Raw genomic sequence first — 24,564 nt, 5'->3', positions numbered from 1 at the left:
CCCACCAAATCACTGAAGTCCCTCCAGCAATTTAATATACTTGTTCTATTATATTTCTGTCATGTTCAATGTACTGATAGATCCTCAACACTTTTATTTGATTAACACAATTCTTGATTTGGGATATAACTTTTTTTTTTTTTTTTTACAGCCAGTGAATCTACAGTGCACCCTGTAGATAGTACACATTGCAGCCACAGCACGCTAGTGGTGGAGAGGCTGGGTGTTTAGGCTAGTGGATGGGTAAAATAGTTCCACCTGACTTGCCGCTGTATTGGCTCATTTTTACCTTATGCCCTTTGGTATTTTCCATTGCCATTAGTGAACAATCTGTATGGATCAATTTTGTCAATTCCATTGATAATTTTGAGAAGTTTTATTGGGGCAACTTGGAAGTCCCTTCATTCATGAGAATAAGCCCAAATTCTTTAAGCTGTTCTCGTGATTTTAAATTATTTGTTCCTTGTTATAGCCTCAAAGGTGTGTTGGGTTAAGTATAAATTTAACTTCCTGTGTGCGTGTCCCAAATGGTCAATTTCTGAATTGCTTCCAGGTTGATGAAAACCACTGGAAGAGATGGCCTTGGATCCTGATCAACTCAGATATACACGTAGCTGCCACTCATTTGCTTTTGGAGTACAGGCAGCATTTCCAGCCCCTGCTGCAAAATCAATTTTACTGAGTATTTTTGTAACTCTAGAAAACTCATAGAAGTTGCTTATTGATGTCATGGGTGGAGATATTCGTTTTCTCACTGATACTTGGTTGCTTGCAGTCATTTAGTAACCCTAATTTTAAAACTATTTTGTTGCAATACCTCAGCACTGTACAAGCAGAATTCTTGGCTTGGAAGCAGTGGAACATGAGAAATAATTCAATCCTATAAGTAATCATGAAGTTAGTTGGGTTTTTTTCAGCCGCTTTATAAAGCGCTGGTTAGGCCACAACTGGAGTATTGCGTCCAGTTCTGGTCACCACACTTTAGGAAGGGTGTGAAGGCACTTGAGAGGGTGCAGAGGAGATTTACCAGAATGGTTCCGGGGATGGGGGATCGTAGCTACAAGGACAGGTTGGAGAAGCTGGATTTGTTTTCATTAGAGCAAAGGAGGTTGAGGGGTGATTTGATAGAGGTGTACAAGATTATGACGGGTTTGGATAGGCTAGACAGGGAAAAGCTATTCCCACTAGTTGATGGTACAAGGACTAAGGGACACAGATTTAAGGTTTTGGCCAAGAGATACAGGGGGGATGTGAGGAAAAACCTTTTTATGCAAGGAGTGGTGAGGACCTGGAACTCGCTGCTGACAGAAGCGGAGACACTCAATGTTTTCAAGGGGAGACTGGATAGGCACTTGAGGGAAATAAACTTGCAGGGCTACGGGGATAGAATGGGACTGATGGGATTGCTCTAAAGAGAGCCAGCACGGACTCGATGGGCTGAATGGCCTCCTTCTGTGCCATTATGACTCTAAATCCAGTATGGGATATGGTTGCCACTGTATGACCTGTACTATTCAGATATCTACACAGCTTGAGTCCCAATTGGTGCCGTTAGATCTCAGCCTGGACAACAGGTGCAATGCTAGAATCTCTGCAAGATGGTGTTGTGAAGGAGTGCATCAGATGAGATTTAGCACGAGAGAAGAGTTCCTGCATTCTGAAATGAATGAATGAGAGATTCATAAAAATTGCAATCAGCCTCACAGGAACTCTATTTCTGAAGTCAGTTGAAAGAGACTGAACAAAAGGCACAAGAGTGATTTCCAATAGTTTTATTATATGTACAGAAGTTGCTGCAAAATTAGTAAAATCTAATCCCGTGCCATGAGCTTTTGCTTCTTCAGCTTCTTCTGGGAAACCTAAAAAATAAAAACCAGTAAAAGTTACTCCAGTGTTAGCATGCAATACATTAAAAAAATCACTAAGCTACTCAAAACGACTCAGCACGCAAGGACTTACAAGTCGTTCAAACCAAGGATGGCAATACAAAAGAGCTTATTTTACTCTGGAGCAGTCCATTCTGCACAAATGAGATGTATATTCTGAACATCCAAAGATTTGAAATTTTACTACTAACAGTGCAAAACTGTACTTAGTAGGTAGTGGAGCTGAATGCAGTTGCTCAGATTATAATCAGTTTGTTTTCATGGTTAATATCCAAAGGTGTCCTAAGATGGTCATCACTGCAACTACAAATATCAGCAACCACAGTATGGGACATTAGTCATACACTATTATTCAAATCACATTTGAATACAAATCAACATCCAGCTTGAAATCCAGAAGCAGATGGCTACTTTAAGGCTGGTAGGTAAAATGCAAAAAACCCTGTATGGTTTAAAAAAAGTAATTTTGACACGAATTAAGAGGATTTGAAGGAAATGTGTGCAAATGCACAAAATTCCAATCATTGGGCATGTCTTGGGATTCAGTGGGAGGAAACAAGAAATCACCTTTTTCTTCTGAACAACTTCCTCTTCTGGTTTCGGAACGATCTGCTCCTTCTCAGTGAGGATCATCTCTATGTGACACGGGGAGCTCATGTATGGGTTGATACGACCATGGGCGCGGTAGGTCCGTCGGCGCATCTTAGGAGCCTTGTTCACTTGAATGTGCTCAATCACTAGGGAATCCACATCCAGACCCTAAAAAAAAAAAATCACAATTACTCTAAATATTTTTTTTTAAACCAACACCTATTGTGCGCAGTCCAGTGGTCAAATTGGACTTAAACCCTAATCACCTGCTATAAATACACCGCATGACTCATTTGTTCCTATAATCCACACAATTACAGCAATGGCACAATTCAAGTGTAAATTTAATCGTTTTTACTGCAGTTAATATTTCACGATACATACAAGTTGATAAATATCAGAGCGGTCAGTAACTTTATCAGAGGGCTAACTTGAATAATCAGCATCTTCTATTTTACAAGTGTAAGAGTTTGAGTATTGAGGCTTGGGGGGAAGAGAGCAAGAGACATGCCTGCATGGATGTATTTTTACACATGTAACAGTAAAGGGCATACAAGATTTGCCGGTCTGCATTTATGAAGTTACTACATCTATTGTAATTATTTGAGCTTTTAAAATAGTAAATGGGGGTTAGGAAGTAAAATGTTAACCCTTTATAAAAAGAAATAAGGAAAGTAAGTAGAAAAAAAATTGAATGCAGGAAAATGATGACAGGATAAACAAAGCCTAAGCCCACATTTAACAGGTGATGTAGTTTACATTGCAACATTGACATGTTTCAGCTGCAGCACGGAAGCTTAAAAAATATCTAGGTTATGGAGGCAGTCATTTCTGCAGACTGGCTGACTCCACAAATAAATGCACAACCAATTCAGACATAACTACAACTTACGACGTCAGTTTGTATTTTTGACATCCAGCTTGTTGCTTTGGTCATTTTCACCTAATCCAGGTGTCAAAAATACAAACTCTTACTTTCTCATTCCACCTTTACTGTAGATACATAACCAAACAGCAGTTTTGAAAAAAAAACTAAACCAGCAACAACTTTCCCCTCACAACGGCTTTCTACAAACAGTGCTCAAAACGACAAAAACTTTCAACCCACATCAATGCCAGTTTTCAAGTTGACACCGCACCAGCAAGATTTGCTGGATGGGTGCAGCTGCAACAACACTAAAGAACCTCGACACTATCCAGGATAAAGCAGTATGGCTTGATCAGCACCTCGTCCACCAGCCTAATATACCCCCTTCCACAACAGACAAGACTATCTACAGGATGCACCATCAACACAGACAGCAGAGATTGAAGACCACTGACCAGCACCTTCCCAGCAATAAATGCTGGCCATGGCATTGACACCCACATTCCAAGAATGCATTTTAAAAACCAGAAGATAGAAACTTATTGAGCGATGGCAAAAATGTGAGGTTGACTATAAGCAAGGCAATTATTCAAGACATAGAAATAAAGACGTGGTCACTCAGAATACCATTTTTTTCCTGTATAATCCAAAGGCGTCCTAAGATGGTCATCGTAACCACATTGCATTTTAAAACTTTGTCAATGGAATGTTGAAATAGTGTTCCCCAGGTTACACATCACAAGATCAATGAGTAACCTAGGAGGCTAAGCTGAATACTTAAACTATAGCTATTGCTAAAAGCAAGTCTTGGCACATGAGCCATACTAAACATTCATATTTTCCTTAAAAGCAGTTGATGCACAATATGCACCTGATTTTACAGCATGAATCTCAATACAAAATATTTCCAGACAACTGTTGTGCAACAGCACAAGGAGCTAAGGCAGAGACCACTACATTCTTTAAGGGAAGAGTAGATAACATCTCAAGCAAAATGGCTAATGAAGGCAGAACTTTGGGATTATTGTTGGAATGAACCAGTACATGCAGTGGTCTAAACAGCCTCCCTCGTGCTATAAACAACTTGTACAAGTACAGGGAAACAGTAACTTCTGCACAGAAGTGATTCAACATCATTAGGCAACAGAATATTCTCCCACAACAGACACCTGCAAATGAGGGACAAGCTGCTGGCCATGACCCCAGTATAAATCAGAAGAGACAGGGAAAGTCACTGTGGAAAACTATTTTCCTTCAAAATAGCAGACTACAAGGCACCAACTGGTGAAACCAAGACATGCGTTGATCAACGTCACTTACCTTGAGTTCAGCATTGCTCTCTGCATTCTTCAGCATGTGCAGCAGGAACTCGGCGCTCTTTTTAGGCCAACGGCCTTGTGTCCAGCCCCAGGCTTTAGCCTTTACAAAAAAAAAAGATTGATTATACCCTCACCATCCTAGAGGTCCCAGGACAAATAAATTAAAACAAGATCTTTTCTTCCGTAAAATCGAAACTGTGGAAGCTCAGACGGTTAATAGCATTGTTTTCATGATTATTCCAAAGGTGTCACAGAATCACTGCAACCACATTCTGGGGAAGTTAAAAGTACAGAACATTCCTTAGGTTTAAAAAATAGTACAGTACAGATCACTGCAAAAACTTACTTTAAGCAATATACATGGCAACATATTATATGCCACTTATTTTGCTATAAACTTCAAACTCACTTGAGCACACCTGCCAACTCCACCATTGTAGCGTCGGAAAGGGACACACTGCCTCTTGATCACAACATCCTTCAGGAACTTGGTTGCTTTGCGGATGTGCATGCCTTTGATGGTCTGGGCAGTCTCACGAGTATTCTAGGACCAGAACATTTTCGGTTACAGATTAAACAAGCCACACTCACCGCACCAGTCACACTGTCTATCTGAACGTGGTTGCTCAGAACAGTCTGTATTTGTTTCATGGTCATTCCAAAGGTGTCCTAAGATGGTCATCACTGCAACCACATTCTGGAGACATGAACACAGTAACCACTGACAGGCACTTTCCCCACTCAATCGTCCAACCGTATTAAATGAGTACACAAAATGGGCCAACAAGGCAAAATAGTGAGAATACATTCTTTCCTCTAATTTCCTCTCACAGTAGGAGGTGCAACTCCACAGGCATCAGTATCGCTATGGTATCTCATCCAAGGGATTCTTCTTCATTTTGATTTTGTCAGCAAGTTGCATTACAATCCAAATACAATCCTGCCCTAAGCATCTAAGTCAGGGTGAAAGTCACCAAGAAGGAGGTTAATATACACCTTCCCAAAGCAGAGGCCATTTGTAAAGACCCCCCCTCCAGTGTTCACCTTGGTATATGGGATGGACTGACAAGGTTGTATTTACTGCCCTTCCCAGTTGCCCAGAGGACATCATAGGCCAATCACGTGTGCATCAGACCGAGCATGGGTGATAGGTCCCCTACCTTGAACAATAGTGAAACCTGTAAATTACAGACACCCAAGGGACTAGCATCAGCTGTCCGTATTTTCAAAATGGTCTCTATGTATTGATACCTGCTGCGGGGGGGGGGGGTGGGGGGAAAGAAAGAGGGGAAAGAGAGTTTGGATTCAAGCCCTGATACAGGCAGGAACAGCGGCTGCAGAGGGAAGTTATTTGGGACCGTCGACAAATGTCCATTTTTAGTTTTCACTGGGTTTTTGATGCTAGCCCACAAATCATCAGATTAGTTGAATTCAATTACAGGAAACTATCCGGCACCGACGGGACCGAGCTGTTGGCGATCTATCAAAACTGCCGGACATACAAAGTCAATGTTGAAGCATACGGAGGCTTTCATCTCCGTATCCGACAACAAACACTGTTGCTTAGCAACAGCTTGTAACCAGTCGGCCCGTACCTTGGAAGCGTCTCTGTAGCTTAGCAACAGCTTCAGAGAGACTTTCCAGAGCCCGACTGTTGAAAACAAAGCCACGAGAAGAAAAAAAACCTAACAAAACGGCTCCTGATTTCTGCTGGTAGATCGAGGTTTCCGGACATACAACCTCCGGATAAACCAAAGTTTCCTGTACACAATTTGCCAGTGGGATTTCAACTCAATCTCTGGGTTGGTAGTACAGCGGCGGGTGTTTCAGCGGCAGCAGCGGGGCTATAAAAGTCCCAGATACCAGGTAAGGCCTCACAGCGTCGGCGGGAATCCTGAGCGGCAGAGCGGGGCTATAAAAGTCCCAGAGACCAGGTAAGGCCTCAGTGCGTCGGCGGGTGTTTCAGCGGCAGCAGCGGGGCTATAAAAGTCCCAGAGACCAGGTAAGGCGTACCAATCTCCAGTCTGGAAGGAGAGAGGTAAAAAGTAATCCAAGTGTGACGTCACCAGAAAGCGGGTAAGTGATTGGTTGGTAAGTATTTCTCCCTTTTAAGCTTAAATCTCTTTGGTTTATAGTTTCTAAGGTGTGATATTCACCATCTAGAATCGGGGCAGAGGATATTTAAGAATAATATTAATAAATTTAATTAATTACATAGAATGGGAGATCAGGCGATGTGTTGCTGCTGCAATATGTGGGAGCCGGTGAACACCATTGATGCTCACAGTGATCACATTTGCAGTAAGTGTTGGCTGCTCGAGGAATTCCGGCTCCTTGTTGAAGAGCTGGAGTCTGAGCTTCAAACACTGAGACACATCAGGGAGGGGGAGAGTTACCTGGACTCTGTGTATCACGAGGTAGTCACACCAATTAGATTAATTAATTCAGATGTAGTCTGTGGCCAGGGTCAGGATGGTGTGACTAGAAGTGAGGCAGGTACGGGGATCCAGGAGGTAGTGTTGGAGGAGCCGCAGCCCTTGCACTTGTCCAACAGGTTCGAGGCTCTTACTCCCTGTGGGGACAGGAGCAGGGAGGATGAGCAACCTGGCCACAGCACCGTGGAGCAGGGGGCCATTCAAGTGGGGGGAGTTAAAAGAAATGTTGTAGTGGTAGGGGACAGTATCGTTAGGGGGATAGATAGAGTTCTTTGCAGCCGAGAGCGAGAGTCCCGAAGGCTGTGTTGCCTGCCCGGTGCCAGGGTTAAGGACATCTCCTCTGGACTGGAGAGAAACTTGGAGTGGGAGGGGGAGGATCCAGTTGTCGTGGTCCATGTTGGTACCAACGACATAGATAGGACAAGGAAGGAGGTTCTGCTGAGGGAGTTTGAGCAGCTAGGGGCCAAATTAAAAAGCAGAACCACAAGGGTAATATTCTCTGGATTATTACCTGAGCCACGAGCGAATTTGGCTAGGACAAATAAAATTAGAGAGTTAAATGCGTGGCTCAAAGACTGGTGTGGGAGAAATGGGTTTTGCTTCCTGGGACGCTGGCACCAGTACTGGGGCAGGAGGGAGCTGTTCCGTTGGGACAGGCTTCACGTGGCCAGTGCTAGGACTAGAGTCCTGGCGGATCATATAACTAGGGCTGTAGAGAGGGCTTTAAACTAACTAGTGGGGGGGAGGTTCCTAGAGAGCAAATAATAAAAATGACAACAGAGAAGGTCATAGACTAAGGTAGCAGTGGGGAAATTAAAAACCAGAACGTGTCAGGAAGGGGCAGAAGGTATGGAGTAAAAGGTAAAGTAATAAAAAGGGCAAAAGCAGGAACTAAGTGTCACAAAACATCTTTGAAAGTTCTCTATCTGAATGCACGTAGCATTCGTAACAAAATAGACGAGTTAATGGCACAAATAACTACATATGGGTATGATCTTGTGGCCATTACAGAAACATGGCTGCAGGGTGACAATGCCTGGGAATTAAACATACCAGGTTATTTAACGATCAGGAAGGACAGGCAGGAAGGAAGGGGAGGTGGGGTGGCTATGTTAATAAAGGAAGGAATCACTGTAATACAGAGAAATGATATTGGGTCAAAAGATCAGGATAATGAAACAGTTTGGGTGGAGGTAAGGAATAATAAGGGGAAAAAAACACTAGTGGGTGTAGTCTATAGGCCTCCGAACAGTGGCAACTCTGTTGGACGGAGTATCAATCAGGAAATAGTTGAGGCTTGTAATAAGGGAACATCTATAATTATGGGGGATTTTAACTATCATATTAATTGGACAAATCAAATTGGGCAGGGCTGCCTTGAGGATGAGTTCATTGAGTGTATTAGGGATGGGTTTCTTGAGCAGTATGTAACTGAACCGACCAGGGGGCAAGCAACCTTAGATCTGGTCCTGTGTAACGAGACAGGATTAATTTAAAATGTCCTAGTAAAGGATCCCATTGGAATGAGTGACCATAACATGGTTGAATTCCATATTCAATTAGAGGGTGAGAAGGTTGGATCTCAAACAAGCGTGCTAAGCTTGAATAAAGGAGACTATGAAGGTATGAGAGCGGAATTGAGTAGAGTGGATTGGGAAAATAGATTAAAGGGTAAGACGATACATAATCAGTGGTGTACATTTAAGGAGTTATTTTACAACTTCCAAAAAATATATATTCCACTGAGAAGAAAAGGGTGTAAAAGAAAAGACAGCCATCCGTGGCTAAGTAAAGAAATTAAGGATAGTATTCAACTAAAAACAAGGGCATATAAGGTAGGCAAATCTAGTGGGAGGATAGAGGATTGGGAAAACTTTAAAAGACAGCAAAAAATAACAAAAAGATTGATTAAGAAAGGGAAGATAGATTATGAAAGTAAATTAGCAAAAAATATAAAAACAGATAGTAAGAGTTTTTATAGTTATATAAAAAGAAAAAGGGTGGCTAAAGTAAATGTTGGTCCCTTAGAGGATGAGACTGGGAAATTAATGGCGGGAAATATGGAGATGGCAAAAACACTGAATGAATATTTTACATCAGTCTTTACAGTAGAAGACACTAAGAATATCCCAACACTGGACAAACAGGGGGCTAAAGGGGGGGGGGGGGGGGAAGGAGCTAAACACGATCAAAATCACTAAGGAAGTGGTACTCGGTAAAATAATGGGACTCAAGGCGGATAAATCACCTGGACCTGATGGCTTACATCCTAGGGTCTTGAGGGAAGTGGCGGTAGGGATTGTGGATGCATTGGTAATAATTTTCCAAAACTCCCTGGACTCGGCAAAGGTCCCGGCAGACTGGAAAACTGCTAATGTAACACCCTTATTTAAAAAGGGCAGTAAACAGAAGGCTGGAAACTATAGACCGGTTAGCCTAACATCTGTGGTAGGTAAAATTTTGGAGTCCATTATTAAGGAGACAGTAACAGGACATTTGGATAATCATAATTTAATAGGACAAAGTCAGCATGGTTTTATGAAGGGGAAGTCATGTTTGACAAATTTGCTGGAGTTCTTTGAGGAAGTAATGTATAGGGTGGATAAAAGGGAACCAGTGGACGTAGTGTATTTAGACTTCCAAAAGGCATTTGACAAGGTGCCACACAAAAGATTATTGCTTAAGATAAAAAATCACAGGATTGGGGGTAATATTCTGGCATGGATAGAGGATTGGCTATCTAACAGAAGGCAGAGAGTTGGGATAAATGGTTCATTCTCAGACTGGCAATCAGTAACTAGTGGTGTTCCGCAGGGGTCAGTGCTGGGTCCCCAACTCTTTACAATCTATATTAATGATTTGGAGGAGGGGACCGAGTATAACATATCAAAGTTTGCAGATGATACTAAGATGGGAGGGAAAGTAGTGAGTGAGGAGGACATAAAAAACCTGCAAGGGGACATCGACAGGATAAGTAAGTGAGCAGAGATTTGGCAGATGGAATACAATACTGGAAAGTGTGAGGTTATGCACTTTGGCAGGAAAAACCGTAGAGCAAGTTATTATCTTAATGGCAAGAAACTGGAAAGTACTGAAGTACAAAGGGATCTGGGGGTCCTGGTGCACGAAACTCAAAAGGTTAGTATGCAGGTGCAGCAAGTGATTAAGAAGGCCAATGGAATGTTGGCTTTCATTGCTAGGGGGATAGAATATAAAAATAGGGAGGTACTGCTTCAGTTGTACAAGGTATTGGTGAGGCCGCACCTGGAATACTGCGTACAGTTTTGGTGTCCATACTTAAGAAAGGACATACTTGCTCTCGAGTCAGTACAAAGAAGGTTCACTCGGTTAATCCCAGGGATGAGGGGATGGACATATGAGGAGAGGTTGAGTAGATTGGGACTCTACTCATTGGAGTTCAGAAGAATGAGGGGCGATCTTATTGAAACATAAGATTGTGAAGGGGTTGGATCGGGTGGATGCGGGGAGGATGTTCCCGATGATGGGCGAAACTAGAACTAGGGGGCATAGTCTTAGAATAAGGGGCTGCTCTTTCAAAACTGAGATGAGGAGGAACTACTTCACTCAGAGGGTGGTAGGTCCATGGAATATGCTGCCCCAAAAAGCTGTAGAAGCTACATCATTACATAAATTTAAAACAGAAATAGACAGTTTCCTAGAAGTAAAGGGAATTAAGGGTTACGGGGAGCGGGCAGGAATTTGGACATGAGTCTAGGTTCGGATCGGTCATGGCCCTGTGGGTAGCGGAGCGGGCCCAGGGGCCGTGTAGCCTGATCCTGCTCCTATTTCGTGTGTCTAATTCTGTTAGATTCAGGAGATGGTTCTGTGATAGTGGATTGGCGGTTAGGATCAGATCAGCCATGATCTTATTGAATGGCGGAGCAGGCTCGAGGGGCCGATTGACCTACTCCTGCTCCTATTTCTTATGTTCTTACAGTACATTAACCACCAGGGAACCATACCCAATTTGAGATCAACTGACTCAGTAAAGACTTCTTGGTGAATGGTGTAGTGCATTACACAATGCAACAAACCACTGAACCACCAGGGGAACATCTTATTTTAAATTCTAGTCCACCCATCCCAAAATCACATTACAAACGCCACATTATCATTAACCCTTTGCAGGGAAATTCTTCTCTCCTTCAGCTCCCAGTAAGAATTTGAATCATCAAATAGCATTCAAGTAAGACATACCTTGAAGTGTACTCGCAAGTTGGAACCCCTCGCTTTGCATGCTGTGGAAAATACAACAGCAGGTAAACCAGTTGCATTGCATATTCTCAATACAAGTTAAAGTTAGAAAGTAAATAATTACTTACATTTGGTGGGGTTCTCAGGATCTAATGAGTAGCGGACCATTTTCAGAGAGCTAGCAAGAAGAAAGTCAAAGTAAATTTAAGGTTGTTAAATACATGCTAACCAGTGTTAAAGCAAAGCTTTTGAAAACTAAATGATTAATAGGCCTCAATTTCTCCACTATATTGGAAGTGGAACTCCAAATTTCATTATGCTTCAGAATTACTGTGCCCATAGATTATGACTTGAAAAGCCCAGTGCAAGAAGGTGGCCTTAGGGGGAAAAGGAGCCAGTACTTTTTTCTGTAAAGTCTCACACGTGGGAGCTCAGAATAGCATTGTTTTCATGATTATTCCAAAGGTGTCCTAAGATTGTCATCATTGCAACCACGTTCTGGAGAAATCAAACAGCACAGAAAGAGGCCCTTCAGCCCATCGTGTCCGCGCCGGCCATCAAGCCCTGTCTATTCTAATCCCATTTTCCAGCACTTGGTCCGCAGCCGTGTATGCTATGGCGTTTCAAGTGCTCATCTAAATGCTTCTTGAATGTTGTGAGGGTCCCTGCCTCTACCACCCTTTCAGGCAGTGAGTTCCAGATTCCAACCACCCTCTGGGTGAAAAAGTTTTTCCTCAAATCCCCTCAACCTCCTGCCCCTTACCTTGAAACTATGCCCCCTGGTTATTGACTCCTCTACTAAGGGGAAAAGTTCCTTTCTATCTACCCTATCTATTTTGTACACCTAAGCCAGGTCCCCCCTCAGCCGTCTCTGCTCTAAGGAAAACAACCCCAGCCTGTCCAGTCTCTCTTCATAGCTGAAGCACTCCAGCCCAGGTAACATCCTGGCCAATCTCCTCTGCACCCTGTCCAATGCAATCACATCCTTCCTACAGTGTGGTGACCAGAACTGCACACAGTATTCCAGCTGTGGCCTAACTAGCATTTTGTACAGCTCCATCATAACCTTCCTGCTCTTATATGCTATGCCTCGGCTAACAAAGGCAAGTATCCGATATGCCTTTTTAACCACCTTATTTACCTGTCCTGCTGCCTTCAGGGATCTGTGTACACACACCAAGGTCCCTCTGATCCTCTGTCCTTCCTAGGGTCCTACCATTCATTGTGTATTCCCTTGCCTTGTTAGTCCTCCCAAAATGCATCAACTCACACTTTTCAGGGTTAAATTCCATTTGCCACTGTTCTGCCCAACCCGTCTATATTGTCCTGTAGTCTGAGGCTTCCCTCCTCACTATTTACCACTCCACCAATTTTCATGTCATCTGCAAACTTACTGATCATACCTCCTACATTCATATCCAAATCATGAATGTACACTACAAACAGCAAAGGACCCAGCACTGATCCCTGTGGTACACCACTGGATACTGGCTTCCAGTCACAAAAACAACCTTCGACCATCACCATCTGCCGCCTGCCACTAAGCCAACTTTGGATCCAATGTGCCAAATTGCCCTGGATCCCATGGGCCCATACCTTCTTGACCAGAAACCCATGCGGGACTTTGTCATAGAAACATAGAAGATAGGAGCAGGAGTAGGCCATTCGGCTCCTCGAGCCTGCTCCGCATTCAATGAGATCATGGCTGATCATCCAAATTCAGTACCGTCCCTGCTTTCTCCCCATATCCCTTTAGCCTTAAGAAATATAATACCCAACTCCTTCTTGAATATATTTAATGAATTGGCCCCCACTGCCTTCTGTGGTAGAGAATTTCACAGGTTCACCACTCTCTGGGTGAAGAAATTCCTCATCTCTGTCCTAAATGGCTTACCCCTTATCCTTAGACTGTGACCCCTGGTTCTGGACTCCCTGACCATTGGGAACATCCTTCCTACATCTAGTCTGTCCAGTCCTATAGGATTTTATAAGTTTCAATGAGATCCCCTCTCATTCTTCTAAACTCCAGCGAGTATAAGCCCAATCGACCCAATCTCTCCTCATACATCATTTCTGCCATTCCAGGTATCAGCCTGGTGAATCTTCGCTGCACTCCCTCCATGGCAAGAACTTCCTTCCTCAGATAAGGCGACCAAAACTGCACACAATACTCAAGGTGTGGTCTCACCAAGGCCCTGTACAACTGCAGCAAGACATCCTTGTTCCTGTATTCAAACTGTCTTGCTACGAAGGCCAACATACCATTTGCCTTCTTAACCGCCTGCTGCACCTGCATGCTTACCTTCAACGACTGGTGCACAAGGACACCCAGGTCTCGTTGTACTTCCCCTTCTCCCAATCTATTGCCGTTCAGATAATAATCTGCCTTCCTGTTTTTGACACCAAAGTGGATAACCTCGCATTCCATGCTTCTGCCCAATCAAAAGCCTTTCTGAAGTCCATGTAGACTACATCAACTGCACTACCCTCATCCACACACCTAGTCACCCCCTCGAAAAATTCAATCAAATTGGTTAGACATGAGGGCCTGTTAGTAAAAGTACAGATCATTGTGCTTTATATAGATAATAACCCCCCCCCCCCCCAGCTCCAACAGCAGATTACAATATAGACGGGAATCGATCGAATATTAAAGTGCATTCAAACCGGATTATTTAAAGCACATTTGAACCACGATGAACCCAGTTTACCGCAGCAGTCTCACGACTCGCCATTTGAAGATATAAAACATAATAAATAAAAAAGGGCACCGGACCCACCGAGTCCTTTCATCCCGCGCGGTTTAATTCTACTGCGGATGTTAAACGGAGCACGGGCGGAAAAGCTGGCAGTTTGAGCCCCACTCGAAGGCTGATCTGCAGCGACAGGTTGGTACCGGGATACTCAACAGGCTCGCCTCACACAAACCGAGCACCACCACGTGTGATCGGGAAACAAAACTCAAATCAAAGATAAAAACGCCAACACGAAGACTCTGCACGGCGACTCCCTCCGACCCAACCAGGCCGCCGCCATTTTGTGGTGCACTGGGCCCTGGACTTTTCGCCATCTTCATTTTATATTTAAAAAAGACCGACTTGAATGGCAATACTAGGCGGGTGAAGTTGTTTATCGAGCCGTGGAACAGTTGTCAGTGAAGACGGGATAGCTCGGGTTCGGATGGCCCAGATTGGCAGCAGATTGTTTGCTCGCCGTAAACCCCACTGCAGATCTAACTTACCCTCACCTCCGGCCGCCAAGGAAAGAGAGAGCGAAGACTCGCGGGACCGCCAATCACGCTGCTCATCTCGCGAGAGTCCCTTTGCTGGCACCGCCTCTCGCGAGATCTCATGTTAGGGACCGTGTGCATGTCTCGCTCAGGTTAGGGACCGTGTGCATGTCTCGCTCAGGTTAGGGACCGTGTGCATTTCTCGCTCAGTTCCTCATTGCCGGAATAATAACAACAACCAGAAAACGCTGGAAAAACTCAGCAGGCCAGGCAGCATCCGTGGAGAGAGAAACAGAGTTAACGTTTCGGGTCGAAGAAGTTATTTCGGATTTCCAGCATCCGCAGTATTTTGCTATCATAATAACAACAACTACAACTTGTATTTATATAGCGCCTTTAACGTAGTAAAACGTCCCAAGGCACTTCACAGGAGTTTTATAAGACCAAAAAAAATTTGACACCATGCCACATAAGGAGAAATTAGGGCAGATGACCAAAAGCTTGGTCAAAGAGGTAGGTTTTAAGGAGCATCTTAAAGGAAGAGAGGTAGAGGTTTAGGGAGGGAATTCCAGAGATTAGGACCTAGGCAACAGAAGGCACGGCCACCAAAGGTGGAGCAATTATAACTAGTGATGCTCAATAGGCCAGAATTGGAGGAGCGCAGATATCTCAGGGGGTTGTAGGGCTGGAGGAGATTCTTCTTCTTAGGCAGTCCATCGGAACCGAGGATGACTTGCTTCCACATTAAAAATGAGTTCTCAGGTGACTGATGAGTCCAATGCGGGACCTACAGTCTCTGTCACAGGTGGGGCAGACGGTGGTTGAAGGGGCGGGTGGGTGGGGTGCTTGGGTTGACGTGCGCTCCTTGCGCTGCGCTTGGCTTCCGCTTGCTCCCGGCGAAGAGACTCGAGGTGTTCGGCGCCTTCCCGGATGCTTCTCCTCCACTTTGTGCGGTCTTGGGCCAGGGATTCCCAGGTGTCAGTGTGGGGATGTTACACTTTTTCAAGGAGGCTTTGAGGGTGTCCTTGAAGCGTTTCCTCTGCCCACCTGGGGCTCTGTTGCCGTGCCGTGCTCCAAGTAGAGCGCTTGTTTTGGGAGTCTCGTATCGAGCATGCGGACAATGTGACCCGTCCATCAGAGCTGATTGAGCGTGGTCAGAGCTTCGATGCTGGGGATGTTGGCTTGAGCAAGAACACTGATATTGGTGCGCCTATCCTGCCAATGGATTTGCAGGATCTTGCGGAGGCAGCGTTGGTGGTACCTCTCCAGTGCTTTGAGGTGCCTGCTGTACATGGTCCATGTCTCTGAGGCATACAGCAGGGCAGGTATCACTGCTGCCCTGTAGACCATGAGCTTAGTGCCGGGTTTGAGGTCCTGGTCTTCAAACACTCTCTTCCTCAGGCGACCGAAGGCTGCATTGCCACACTGAAGGCGGTGTTGGACTTTGTCGTCGACGTCTGCCCTTGTTGACAGTAGGCTCCTGAGGTATGGAAAATGGTCCACGTTGTCCAAGGCCTTGTCGTGGATTTTGATAATCAGGGGGCAGGACTGTGTGGCGGGGGCAGGTTGGTAGAGGACCTTTGTCTTACGGATGTTTAGTGTAAGGCCCATGCTCTCGTATGCTTCAGTGAAGGTATTTACGATGGTTTGGAGTTCGACCTCCGAGTGAGCGCAGACGCAAGCATCATCTGCATACTGTAGGGCTGGAGGGTTGTAGGGCTGGAGGAGATTACAGAGATAGGGAGTGGCGAGGCCATGGAGGGATTTGACAACAAGGATGAGAATTTTAAAACTGAGGCGTTGCTTAACCAGGAGCCGATGCAGGTCAGTGAGCACAGGGGTGATGGGTGAATGGGACTTAGTGCGAGTTAGGAGATGAGCAGCCGAGATTTGGATCACCTCAAGTTTACGTAGGGTAGAATGTGGGAGGCCGGCCAGGAGTGCATTGGAATAGTCAAGTCTAGAGGTAACAAAGGCATAGGTGAGGGTTTCAGCAGCAGATGAGCTGAGGCAGGGGCGGAGACAGTGGGGTTTGCCTCAGTCTCACCAACCGAAAACCAAACAAAAGTGCCCCCTTTTAAAGGGGCACAACTGATTAGGAACTTAACCACAAAACCAAAGGAAACTTATAAACTTAAATAATATAATGTTATCTACTACGCACTCCAGTCACTTCGGTGCCCACTGGTTGTGGAAGGCCTCAGCCGTACCGGCGGACAGCGCGTGCTCCCTCTCTGGGGCACCCAGGCGCGGACAAGACCGTGGAGGTGAAGCACACAGCCACAGCGACCGTCTCCACTGGCCTCATTCAGGTACTAACATGGAGGTAAAATGCTATTGACTTTTTTTTGTAATTGAAGGTGCATTGTGCATTTAAAAATAGGAAAAAATTCTTTTAAACCATTAGCCTGAAAATTTCACAGTTCAATAAACATAGGAACATAGGAATTGCTGGACAAAAAAAGGCCACGGTTCATCTACTTCACCATCTATCATCCTGGTAGTCTCAACACCTCCTCTCTGGTGAAGAAGGCCCAGCAGTGCCTATATTTCTTGAGGAGGCTGAAGGGATGTAATCTGTCACCCCTGATCCTCTCTAACTTCTACCGCTGCACTATAGAGAGCATCCTGACAAACTGTATCACGGTATGGTACGGCAGCTGTAGCTCCCATGACCGGAAAGCCCTGCAGCGGGTAGTCAAAACTGCCCAACGCATTACGGGCACCCGGCTACCGACCATAGAACATATATATCAGAAGCGCTGCCTACGGAGGGCACGGTCCATCATCAAAGACCCTACCCACCCCAGCCACAGTCTGTTCGCCCTCCTACCATCTGGAAGACGCTACAGATGCATTCGCACCCGTACGACCAGATTTAGGAACAGCTTCTTTCCCAGGGCTGTCATCCTACTGAACTCCACAAATAAACACTAAAGCCTGCACATCTGCCGATGCACTTTATTATGGTCATATTTATGCTAATATATATGTACAAATGTATGTTGAAATGTTTAAGTGTCCTAATCCAAATTGTACACTCTCGGGAGCCGCAAGCCTACATTTCGTTGTACTGCACTTGTGCACTAACAATGACAATAAAAGTTGATTTGATTTGATTTGATTTGATACAACGATAATGGAGTTGTTAACTAATCATACCAATCAATCTCTATCAATTAGTCTACAACAGCCCAGCACGAATGCCAAATCCAAGGCTGAGCACTTGCAGCCATCTTCGGCCAGAAGTGCTGAGTGGATAATCCTTCTCGCCATCCTCCTGAGGTCCCCACCATCACAGATGCCAGTCTTCAGCCAATTCGATTCACTCCTCGTGACATTGTAGGAATTGACGAATTCCTAACGAATAACTGAGGTCGACTCAGGAGATCAATCAAACAGGTCTTTAATGTAAGACTAAACGAGTTCAAACAGTTTGTTGAGATCGATACAGGAGAACCACGAAAACAGGTCTTAACAAGATGGAGATTCCACGAGGACTGCTTGGGCAGTCACGTGGTTTGCGACGTGACGTCATCGCGTTTACCCGCGTTTTCCCGCGCTCTTAAAGGGGCCACGACCCGTACATACAAACACTATATGCAAAACAAAGTCATGTCTAACACCATGGTACAGGCTTAGGCTGGTGTTAGAACATCGTTAAAGGGAATTATATACAGTTGCCCAGAGTCATTCAGTGGCTCCGCCACAACATCAAGAAATGGCCAAGTGCACTGGACATAAGAACATAAGAACATAAGAACATAAGAAATAGGAGCAGGAGTAGGCCAATCGGCCCCTCGAGCCTGCTCCGCCATTCAATAAGATCATGGCTGATCTGATCCTAACCACCAATCCACTATCACAGAACCATCTCCTGACTCTAACAGAATTAGACACACGAAATAGAAGCAGGATCAGGCTACACGGCCCCTGGGCCCGCTCCGCTACCCACAGGGCCATGACCGATCCAAACCTAGACTCATGTCCAAATTCCTGCCCGCTCCCCGTAACCCTTAGTTCCCTTTACTTCTAGGAAACTGTCTATTTCTGTTTTAAATTTATGTAATGATGTAGCCTCTACAGCTTTTTGGGGCAGCATATTCCATGGACCTACCACCCTCTGAGTGAAGTAGTTCCTCCTCATCTCAGTTTTGAAAGAGCAGCCCCTTATTCTAAGACTATGCCCCCTAGTTCTAGTTTCACCCATCATCGGGAACATCCTCCCTGCATCCACCCGATCCAACCCCTTCACAATCTTATATGTTTCAATAAGATCGCCTCTCATTCTTCTGAACTCCAATGAGTAGAGTCCCAATCTACTCAACCTCTCCTCATATGTCCATCCCCTCATCAGGACAGAGCACAGTCGACAGGCTCCGACAACATTCCAGCTGTAGTGCTGAGGACGTGTGCTCCAGAACTAGCCGCGCCCCAGCCAAGCTCTTCCAGTGCAACTACAACACTGGTATCTACCTGACAATGTGGAAAATTGCCCAGCTACAGGTATTTCCTGTCCACAAAAAGTAGGACCAATTCAACCTGGCCAATTACCGCCCTAGCAGCTCTCGCTCAATCAATAGCAAAGTGATGGAAGGAGACGTCAATAGCGCTAGCAAGTGGCACTTACCAATAACCTGCTCACTGATGCTCAGTTTGGATACCGTCAAGATCACTCAGCTCCAGACCGCATTAGAGGTAATAATCAGGGATAATTAGAAGCCATGCTAACTGTCAACATAACATAGGTGATAATCATGTCATAATTAGAGGCTGTTCTATTAACCATGGAATATTACAGGCTAAATAACAATAGAAAATGCTGGAAAAACTCAGCAGGCCAGGCAACATCTGTGGAGAGAAAATAGAGTCAACGTTTCGGGGCAAACCCTTTGTCAAGACTGGAAAAGCACAGGAAATGAAATAGATTAAGAGGGCAGGCTGGGAGAGAACAAAAAAGTGAAGAGACATTAAGAGGTATTCAAAACGAGGTGAGATGGTGATAGGACAAGTGGAGACAAAAGACGGCTCTAGATTAGGTGTGAAATGCGCTGGCAGAATGGGAGACAGCTGCCATGTGGGAGAGAAAAAGGGGGGGGGGGGAGGAAAGGGCCAAAACAAAAGTGTGGATAAAAAATAAGTAAAAATGTAATGGGGGCCGAGGTTATGATCTGAAATCGTTGAACTCGATATTGAGTCCGGAAGGCTGCAAAGTGCCTAATCGGAAGATGAGGTGCTGTTCCTCGAGCTTACGCTGAGCTTCAGTGGAACAATGCAAGAGCCCGAGTACAGTGAGGTCTGAGTGGGAATGGGGCGGTGAATTAAAATGACAGGCGACTGGAAGCTCGGGGTCATCCTTACGGACTGAATATTACAGGCTGTTGGCCTCAAAATTTGCCTTATTTGTGTTTTTTTTAAAAGGACCTCAAACTGAGATGCAGAAAGACATGCTGTCTCTCTGTGATCATAGCATTCTTTTTTGAAGTTTATGGAACAAAAACAAAAGCTACCACCGGTTTCTAATCAGCAGTCCATCTTTCCCCTGACACAGGTGGCCTCTATGTTTTATAAATATTCGATATAAACTTTACTGGAAAGCATTTTTGAAATTTGTCCTGTAGTTTTTTTCAAAAAATGTGAAAAATAACTAAGCAGAAACTGCTAACAGCTAAAGAAAACAATTTAAATAGTTTACCTACTGATTGGTACTGTTGCATCATAAGAAATTGGGTTCGCTGCATTAGGTCAGTATACCATCTGCGTTCAGCTCACAAGGTCAGAGCTCTGGATAAAAATATTAAGTCAAAGCCCAAGTTTTTGGGTGATGCTGAAGCCTTCAAGTAAACCCTTTTATGAGGGCATTAAAAGATGCAGGGGTCTAATGTGGACAGCCCCCGAAAACCGGCGCGGGGATCACGATACGCAATTACCCTGCGCTCGTTCAATGTGATGCAGGCAGCACACCAACTTCGTGCTGCCTGCTCATTACCATGATTGCAGTGTGCAGCCAGTGCTAATGTTGATTGGCTGCAAGCCTCAGCAGGGGGCCCAAAATCGTGAGAGGCTAGCACTACTTAAAGCCAGCCTGCACCTCTTAAAGGGTAAGTGTATTGTGGCTGGAGCAGGTGGTGGAAGTCCTTGTATGTCATGCTGACGTGGAATAAGACTGAATAATGGCACAACATGGGAGAGAGCGTGCTTCAAGGTTCTCGGACGCTGCACTGGAGGCCTTGGTGGAGGAGGTGGAAAGGAGAAGAGAATTACTGTATCTACAGGGGCCCAGGAAGCCCTTCAGACAAACATTCAGAAGGCAGTGGGACCAGATCGCCGTGGCAGTTGATGCCAGGAGTCAAGCCCTGAGGATCTAGATGCAGTGCCGCAAAAAGATCAATGACCTCACATGAGTGGTCAAGGTCAGTGAATTCATCTTCAAATATCATATCCCACCAACTGCACCACTAGCCTCAGACACTACTCAATGCACCACACCCCCATCACTCACCTACCAACAATCTCTATCAATCAGGATTCATACCGAACATTCATAGCTGCATCTTACCCTCACACACTTAGCATTGTTGCACGCCTCACACCCACATCTCACATAGAAACATAGAAGATAGGAGCAGGAGTAGGCCATTCGGCCCCTCGAGCCTGCGATCATGGCTGATCATCCAAATTCAGTACCCTGTCCCTGCTTTCTCCCCATATCCCTTGATCCCCTTAGCCTTAAGAAACATATCTAACTCCTTCTTGAATATATTTAATGAATTGACTCCTTCTTGAATATATTTAATGAATCACAGCTTGCACACACTGCCAGCTATTCAACGGTGCAAGCACTGACTGTTGCCATGATGGCTGCAGATACCAGTGTTCACAGGGGCTTGCAGGGTGTCACAGCAGTCCGGCAATCGGTCCTCCAACAGTTACTAGGATTGCTGAGGCAGTGGCTCCGTGGAGCAGGAACTTGCTGTCCTCTCTCGGGATGACAGCATTCGTTCTCCCACCACTGCCAATCCGCCAGTGCCCTTGCTGTTGCCTGTCAGTCAGCCAGCCCAGACTGCTGCCGCCCATGCCCAGATTGTGCAGTCCGAAGCCGGGCCTTCTAGGCCCAGAGCTGCTCAAGGTCATCCTTCAAGGCCATCTGCAGTCTTCCCCCACTGAAAGTCAGCAGCCTTCTACCAACCATGCTGCAGTCACTGGGGTAGCATTGCATAGGAGCACTAGGACAGGAAAAGGCACATGGAAGACAGGCACTAAGGGAATGCATAAGGGTGATTTAGTTTACATTTGTATGCAATATGGCATGCTTTGATTTATAAATTTGGTTTGTAATGTTTATTTTTTGTTGGCTTTTATTTTTGCATTGTGGCCAAGTATACGCTATGATGGTCAGTGACAGAGGGAAGGTAAGGTGTGGAACTGTTGGTGAATGGAGAATTGGGGTTGTGTTTTATGGCATCGCAGTCGGATGAGTTGTTCACGGATAGCCCGGCCAGAAAGGGGCTGTCTAGGTTGCCTCCTCCTCTTTCTCCTGCTCCTCAGCTGTTCGCCGTATAGCTGGTGTCAAGGGCTGTGCCTTCAAGATGGCGAGCTTGTGCAGCGTGCAGCAGACCGCTACGAATCTTGACACCCGCTCTGCCGAGTACTGCAGGGCTCTTCCAGTGCTGTCCATGCAGCGGACGGGTTGTTTCAACATGCCAATGGTCTACTCTATCACATTTCGTGTGGCAGCATGGTTTTCATTGGATGCATGCTGCCCATGTATGCACTGGAGTCATGAGCCATGTCATCAGCAGATAGCCCTTGTCACCCAGTACCCACCCTTTGGTTGTTGTGGCTCAAAATGCCGCAGACTGAAGGCATCATGACTGCTGCCAGGATACTGAGCATTGACCTGCATGATTCGCTGCCTATGGTACACCAGCTGGACGTTGAGGGAGTGGAATCCCTTTCGGTTCCATCTCAGAGTTGACATGCAGCGCCCGCAAAGTGATGTGCTTGCAGTCAGTGGCACCCTGCACCATGGGGAAGCCTCGTGAAGCCACGTGCTCGCTCTGCCTTCTGCTCTCTGGCAAGAGAGAATGAAATGTAGTCAGCTCTTTTTGAATACAGAGCTTCAGTGACCTCCCTTACACAACAGTGGACCACAAACTGCGAGATGTTGCAAATATCTCCAGCTCCAGCCTTTAAGGAGCCCGATGCATAGAAGTTCAAGGCCACAGTCACCTTCACAGCCACTGGCAATGTGGTCCTCACCCACCTCTGAGGTTGTAGTTGTGGCTGCATTTAGGGTTAGGATTAGCAGCAGGTTGCAGATTTCAGCGAAGACGACCTCACCCTGGGCAGATATGGCCTCCTACTGAGACCCCTTCTCCCCCTCATCCTCCTCCTACTCCCTCTTCTAGCAGCTTACCTGGGCAGTTTTCCACATTGTTGGATAGATGCCAGTGTTGTAGCTGTACTGGAACAGCTTGGCTAGAGGCGCATCTAGTTTTGGAGCACAAGTCTTCAGCACGACAGCCGGGATATTGTCAGAGCCATTAGCCTTTGCTGTAACCAGAGCACTTAGCCGTTTCTTGATATCACGTGGAGTGAATCGAATTGGCTGAAGACTGGCTTCTGTGTTGGTGGGGACCTCAGGAGGAGGCCGATATGGATCATCCACTCGACACTTCTGGCTGAAGATGGTTGTAAACGCTTCAGCCTTGTCTTTTGCACTCACGTGCTGGGTTCCACCATCATTGAGGATGGGGAGGTTCATGGAGCCTCCTCCTCCCGTCAGTTGTTTAATGGTCCACCGCCATTCACGACTGGATGTGGCAGGACTGCAGAGGTTTGATCTGATACGTTGGTTGTGGGATCGCTTAGCTCTGTCTATAGCATGCTGCTTCCGTTGTTTATCATGCATATAGTCCTGTGTTGCAGCTTCTCCAGGCTGGCACCTCATTTTTAGGTATGCCTGGTGCTGCTCCTGGCATGCTCTACTACACTCCTAATTGAACCAGGGTTGGTTGCCTGGCTTGATGTTAATGGTAGAGTGAGGGATATGCTGGGCCATGAGGTTACAGATTGTGGTGGAATACAATTCTGCTGCTGCTGATGGCCCACAACGCCTCATGGATGCTCAGTTTTGAGCTGCTAGATCTGTTCTGAATCTATTCCATTTAACACAGTGGTAGTGCCACACAACACGATGGAGGGTGTCCTCAGTGTGAAGACGGGACTTCGTCTCCACAAGGACTGTGCGGTGGTCACTGCTAACAATAGTGTCATGGACAGATGCATCTGTGACAGGTAGATTGGCTAGCTCGGTCAGTAGTGGTGCTAGCAAGCCACTCTTGATGGTGGACATTGAAGTCCCCCATCCAGAGTACATTATGTGCCCTTGCTACCCTCAGTGCTTCTTCCAAGTGGTGTTCAACATGGAGGAGTACTGAATCAGTCCATGGCTGCATGCAGCAAGACATGGACGACATTCAGTCTTGGCTGATAAGTGGCAAATAACACTTGCGTCACACAAGTACCAGGCAATAACTAGCTCCAACAAGTGGGAGTCTAATCACCTCCCCATGACATTCAACGGCATTACCATCGCCGAATTCCCCACCATCCACATCCTGGGGGGGGAGGTCACCATTGACCAGAAACTTAACTGGACCTGCCACATAAATACTGTGGCAACAAGAGTAGGTCAGAGGCTGGGTATTCTGCGGGGAGTGTCTCACCTCCTGACTCCCCAAAGCCTTTCCACCATCTACAAGGCACAAGTCAGGAGTTGGATGGAATACTCTCCAGTAGCTTGGATGACACTCAAGAAGCTCAACACCATCCAGGACAAAGCAGCCCGTTTGATTGGCACCACCTTAAACATTCACTCCCTCCACCACCGTCGCACCGTGGCTGCAGTGTGTACCATCTATAAGATGCACTGCAGCAACTCGCCAAGGCTTCTTCGGCAGCATCTCCCAAAACCAGGACAAGGGCAGTAGGCGTATGGGAACACCATCACCTCCAA

At 45.8% G+C, this 24,564-nt stretch overlaps 1 protein-coding gene and 4 non-coding genes across 5 annotated transcripts; all 5 read right to left on the bottom strand.

The window, feature by feature from the left end:
* Positions 1-1,757: 1,757 nt before the first annotated feature.
* Positions 1,758-14,619, bottom strand: rpl17 (ribosomal protein L17). Its single transcript, XM_085974996.1, has 7 exons — positions 14,556-14,619; positions 11,443-11,492; positions 11,318-11,358; positions 5,074-5,208; positions 4,666-4,764; positions 2,454-2,645; positions 1,758-1,859 (listed from the first exon to the last, which is right to left on the bottom strand). The coding sequence occupies exons 2-7, from the start codon at positions 11,480-11,482 to the stop codon at positions 1,812-1,814; spliced, it is 555 nt and encodes a 184-aa protein (XP_085831122.1). The 5' UTR covers positions 11,483-11,492; positions 14,556-14,619; the 3' UTR covers positions 1,758-1,811.
* LOC147123588 (small nucleolar RNA SNORD58) lies at positions 2,118-2,189 on the bottom strand. The gene has a single exon (XR_015075140.1). It is a non-coding gene; the product is annotated as a small nucleolar RNA SNORD58 (small nucleolar RNA).
* On the bottom strand, positions 3,959-4,020 carry LOC147123587 (small nucleolar RNA SNORD58). Its single transcript, XR_015075143.1, has one exon. It is a non-coding gene; the product is annotated as a small nucleolar RNA SNORD58 (small nucleolar RNA).
* On the bottom strand, positions 5,286-5,354 carry LOC147123586 (small nucleolar RNA SNORD58). The gene has a single exon (XR_015075135.1). It is a non-coding gene; the product is annotated as a small nucleolar RNA SNORD58 (small nucleolar RNA).
* On the bottom strand, positions 11,741-11,805 carry LOC147123585 (small nucleolar RNA SNORD58). Its single transcript, XR_015075138.1, has one exon. It is a non-coding gene; the product is annotated as a small nucleolar RNA SNORD58 (small nucleolar RNA).
* Positions 14,620-24,564: the final 9,945 nt, after the last annotated feature.

This window comes from Somniosus microcephalus, chromosome 2, assembly GCF_052327205.1.
Source record: "Somniosus microcephalus isolate GS21.2 chromosome 2, FLI_Smic_1.0, whole genome shotgun sequence".
Classification (NCBI taxonomy): Eukaryota; Metazoa; Chordata; class Chondrichthyes; order Squaliformes; family Somniosidae; genus Somniosus; species Somniosus microcephalus.
Note: the sequence above shows the minus strand (reverse complement) of the source record. Positions and strands in the feature narration are given on the sequence as shown.

Coding starts and splice junctions, on each gene's coding strand:
- rpl17 (XM_085974996.1), bottom strand. CDS start 11,482: ATGGTCCGCTACTCATTAGATCCTGAGAACCCCACCAAAT. Junction 4,765..5,073: donor GAGTTGGCAGGTGTGCTCAA/GTGAGTTTGAAG, acceptor TTTTTTGTAAAG/GCTAAAGCCTGGGGCTGGAC. Junction 1,860..2,453: donor AAGTTGTTCAGAAGAAAAAG/GTGATTTCTTGT, acceptor TTTATTTTTTAG/GTTTCCCAGAAGAAGCTGAA.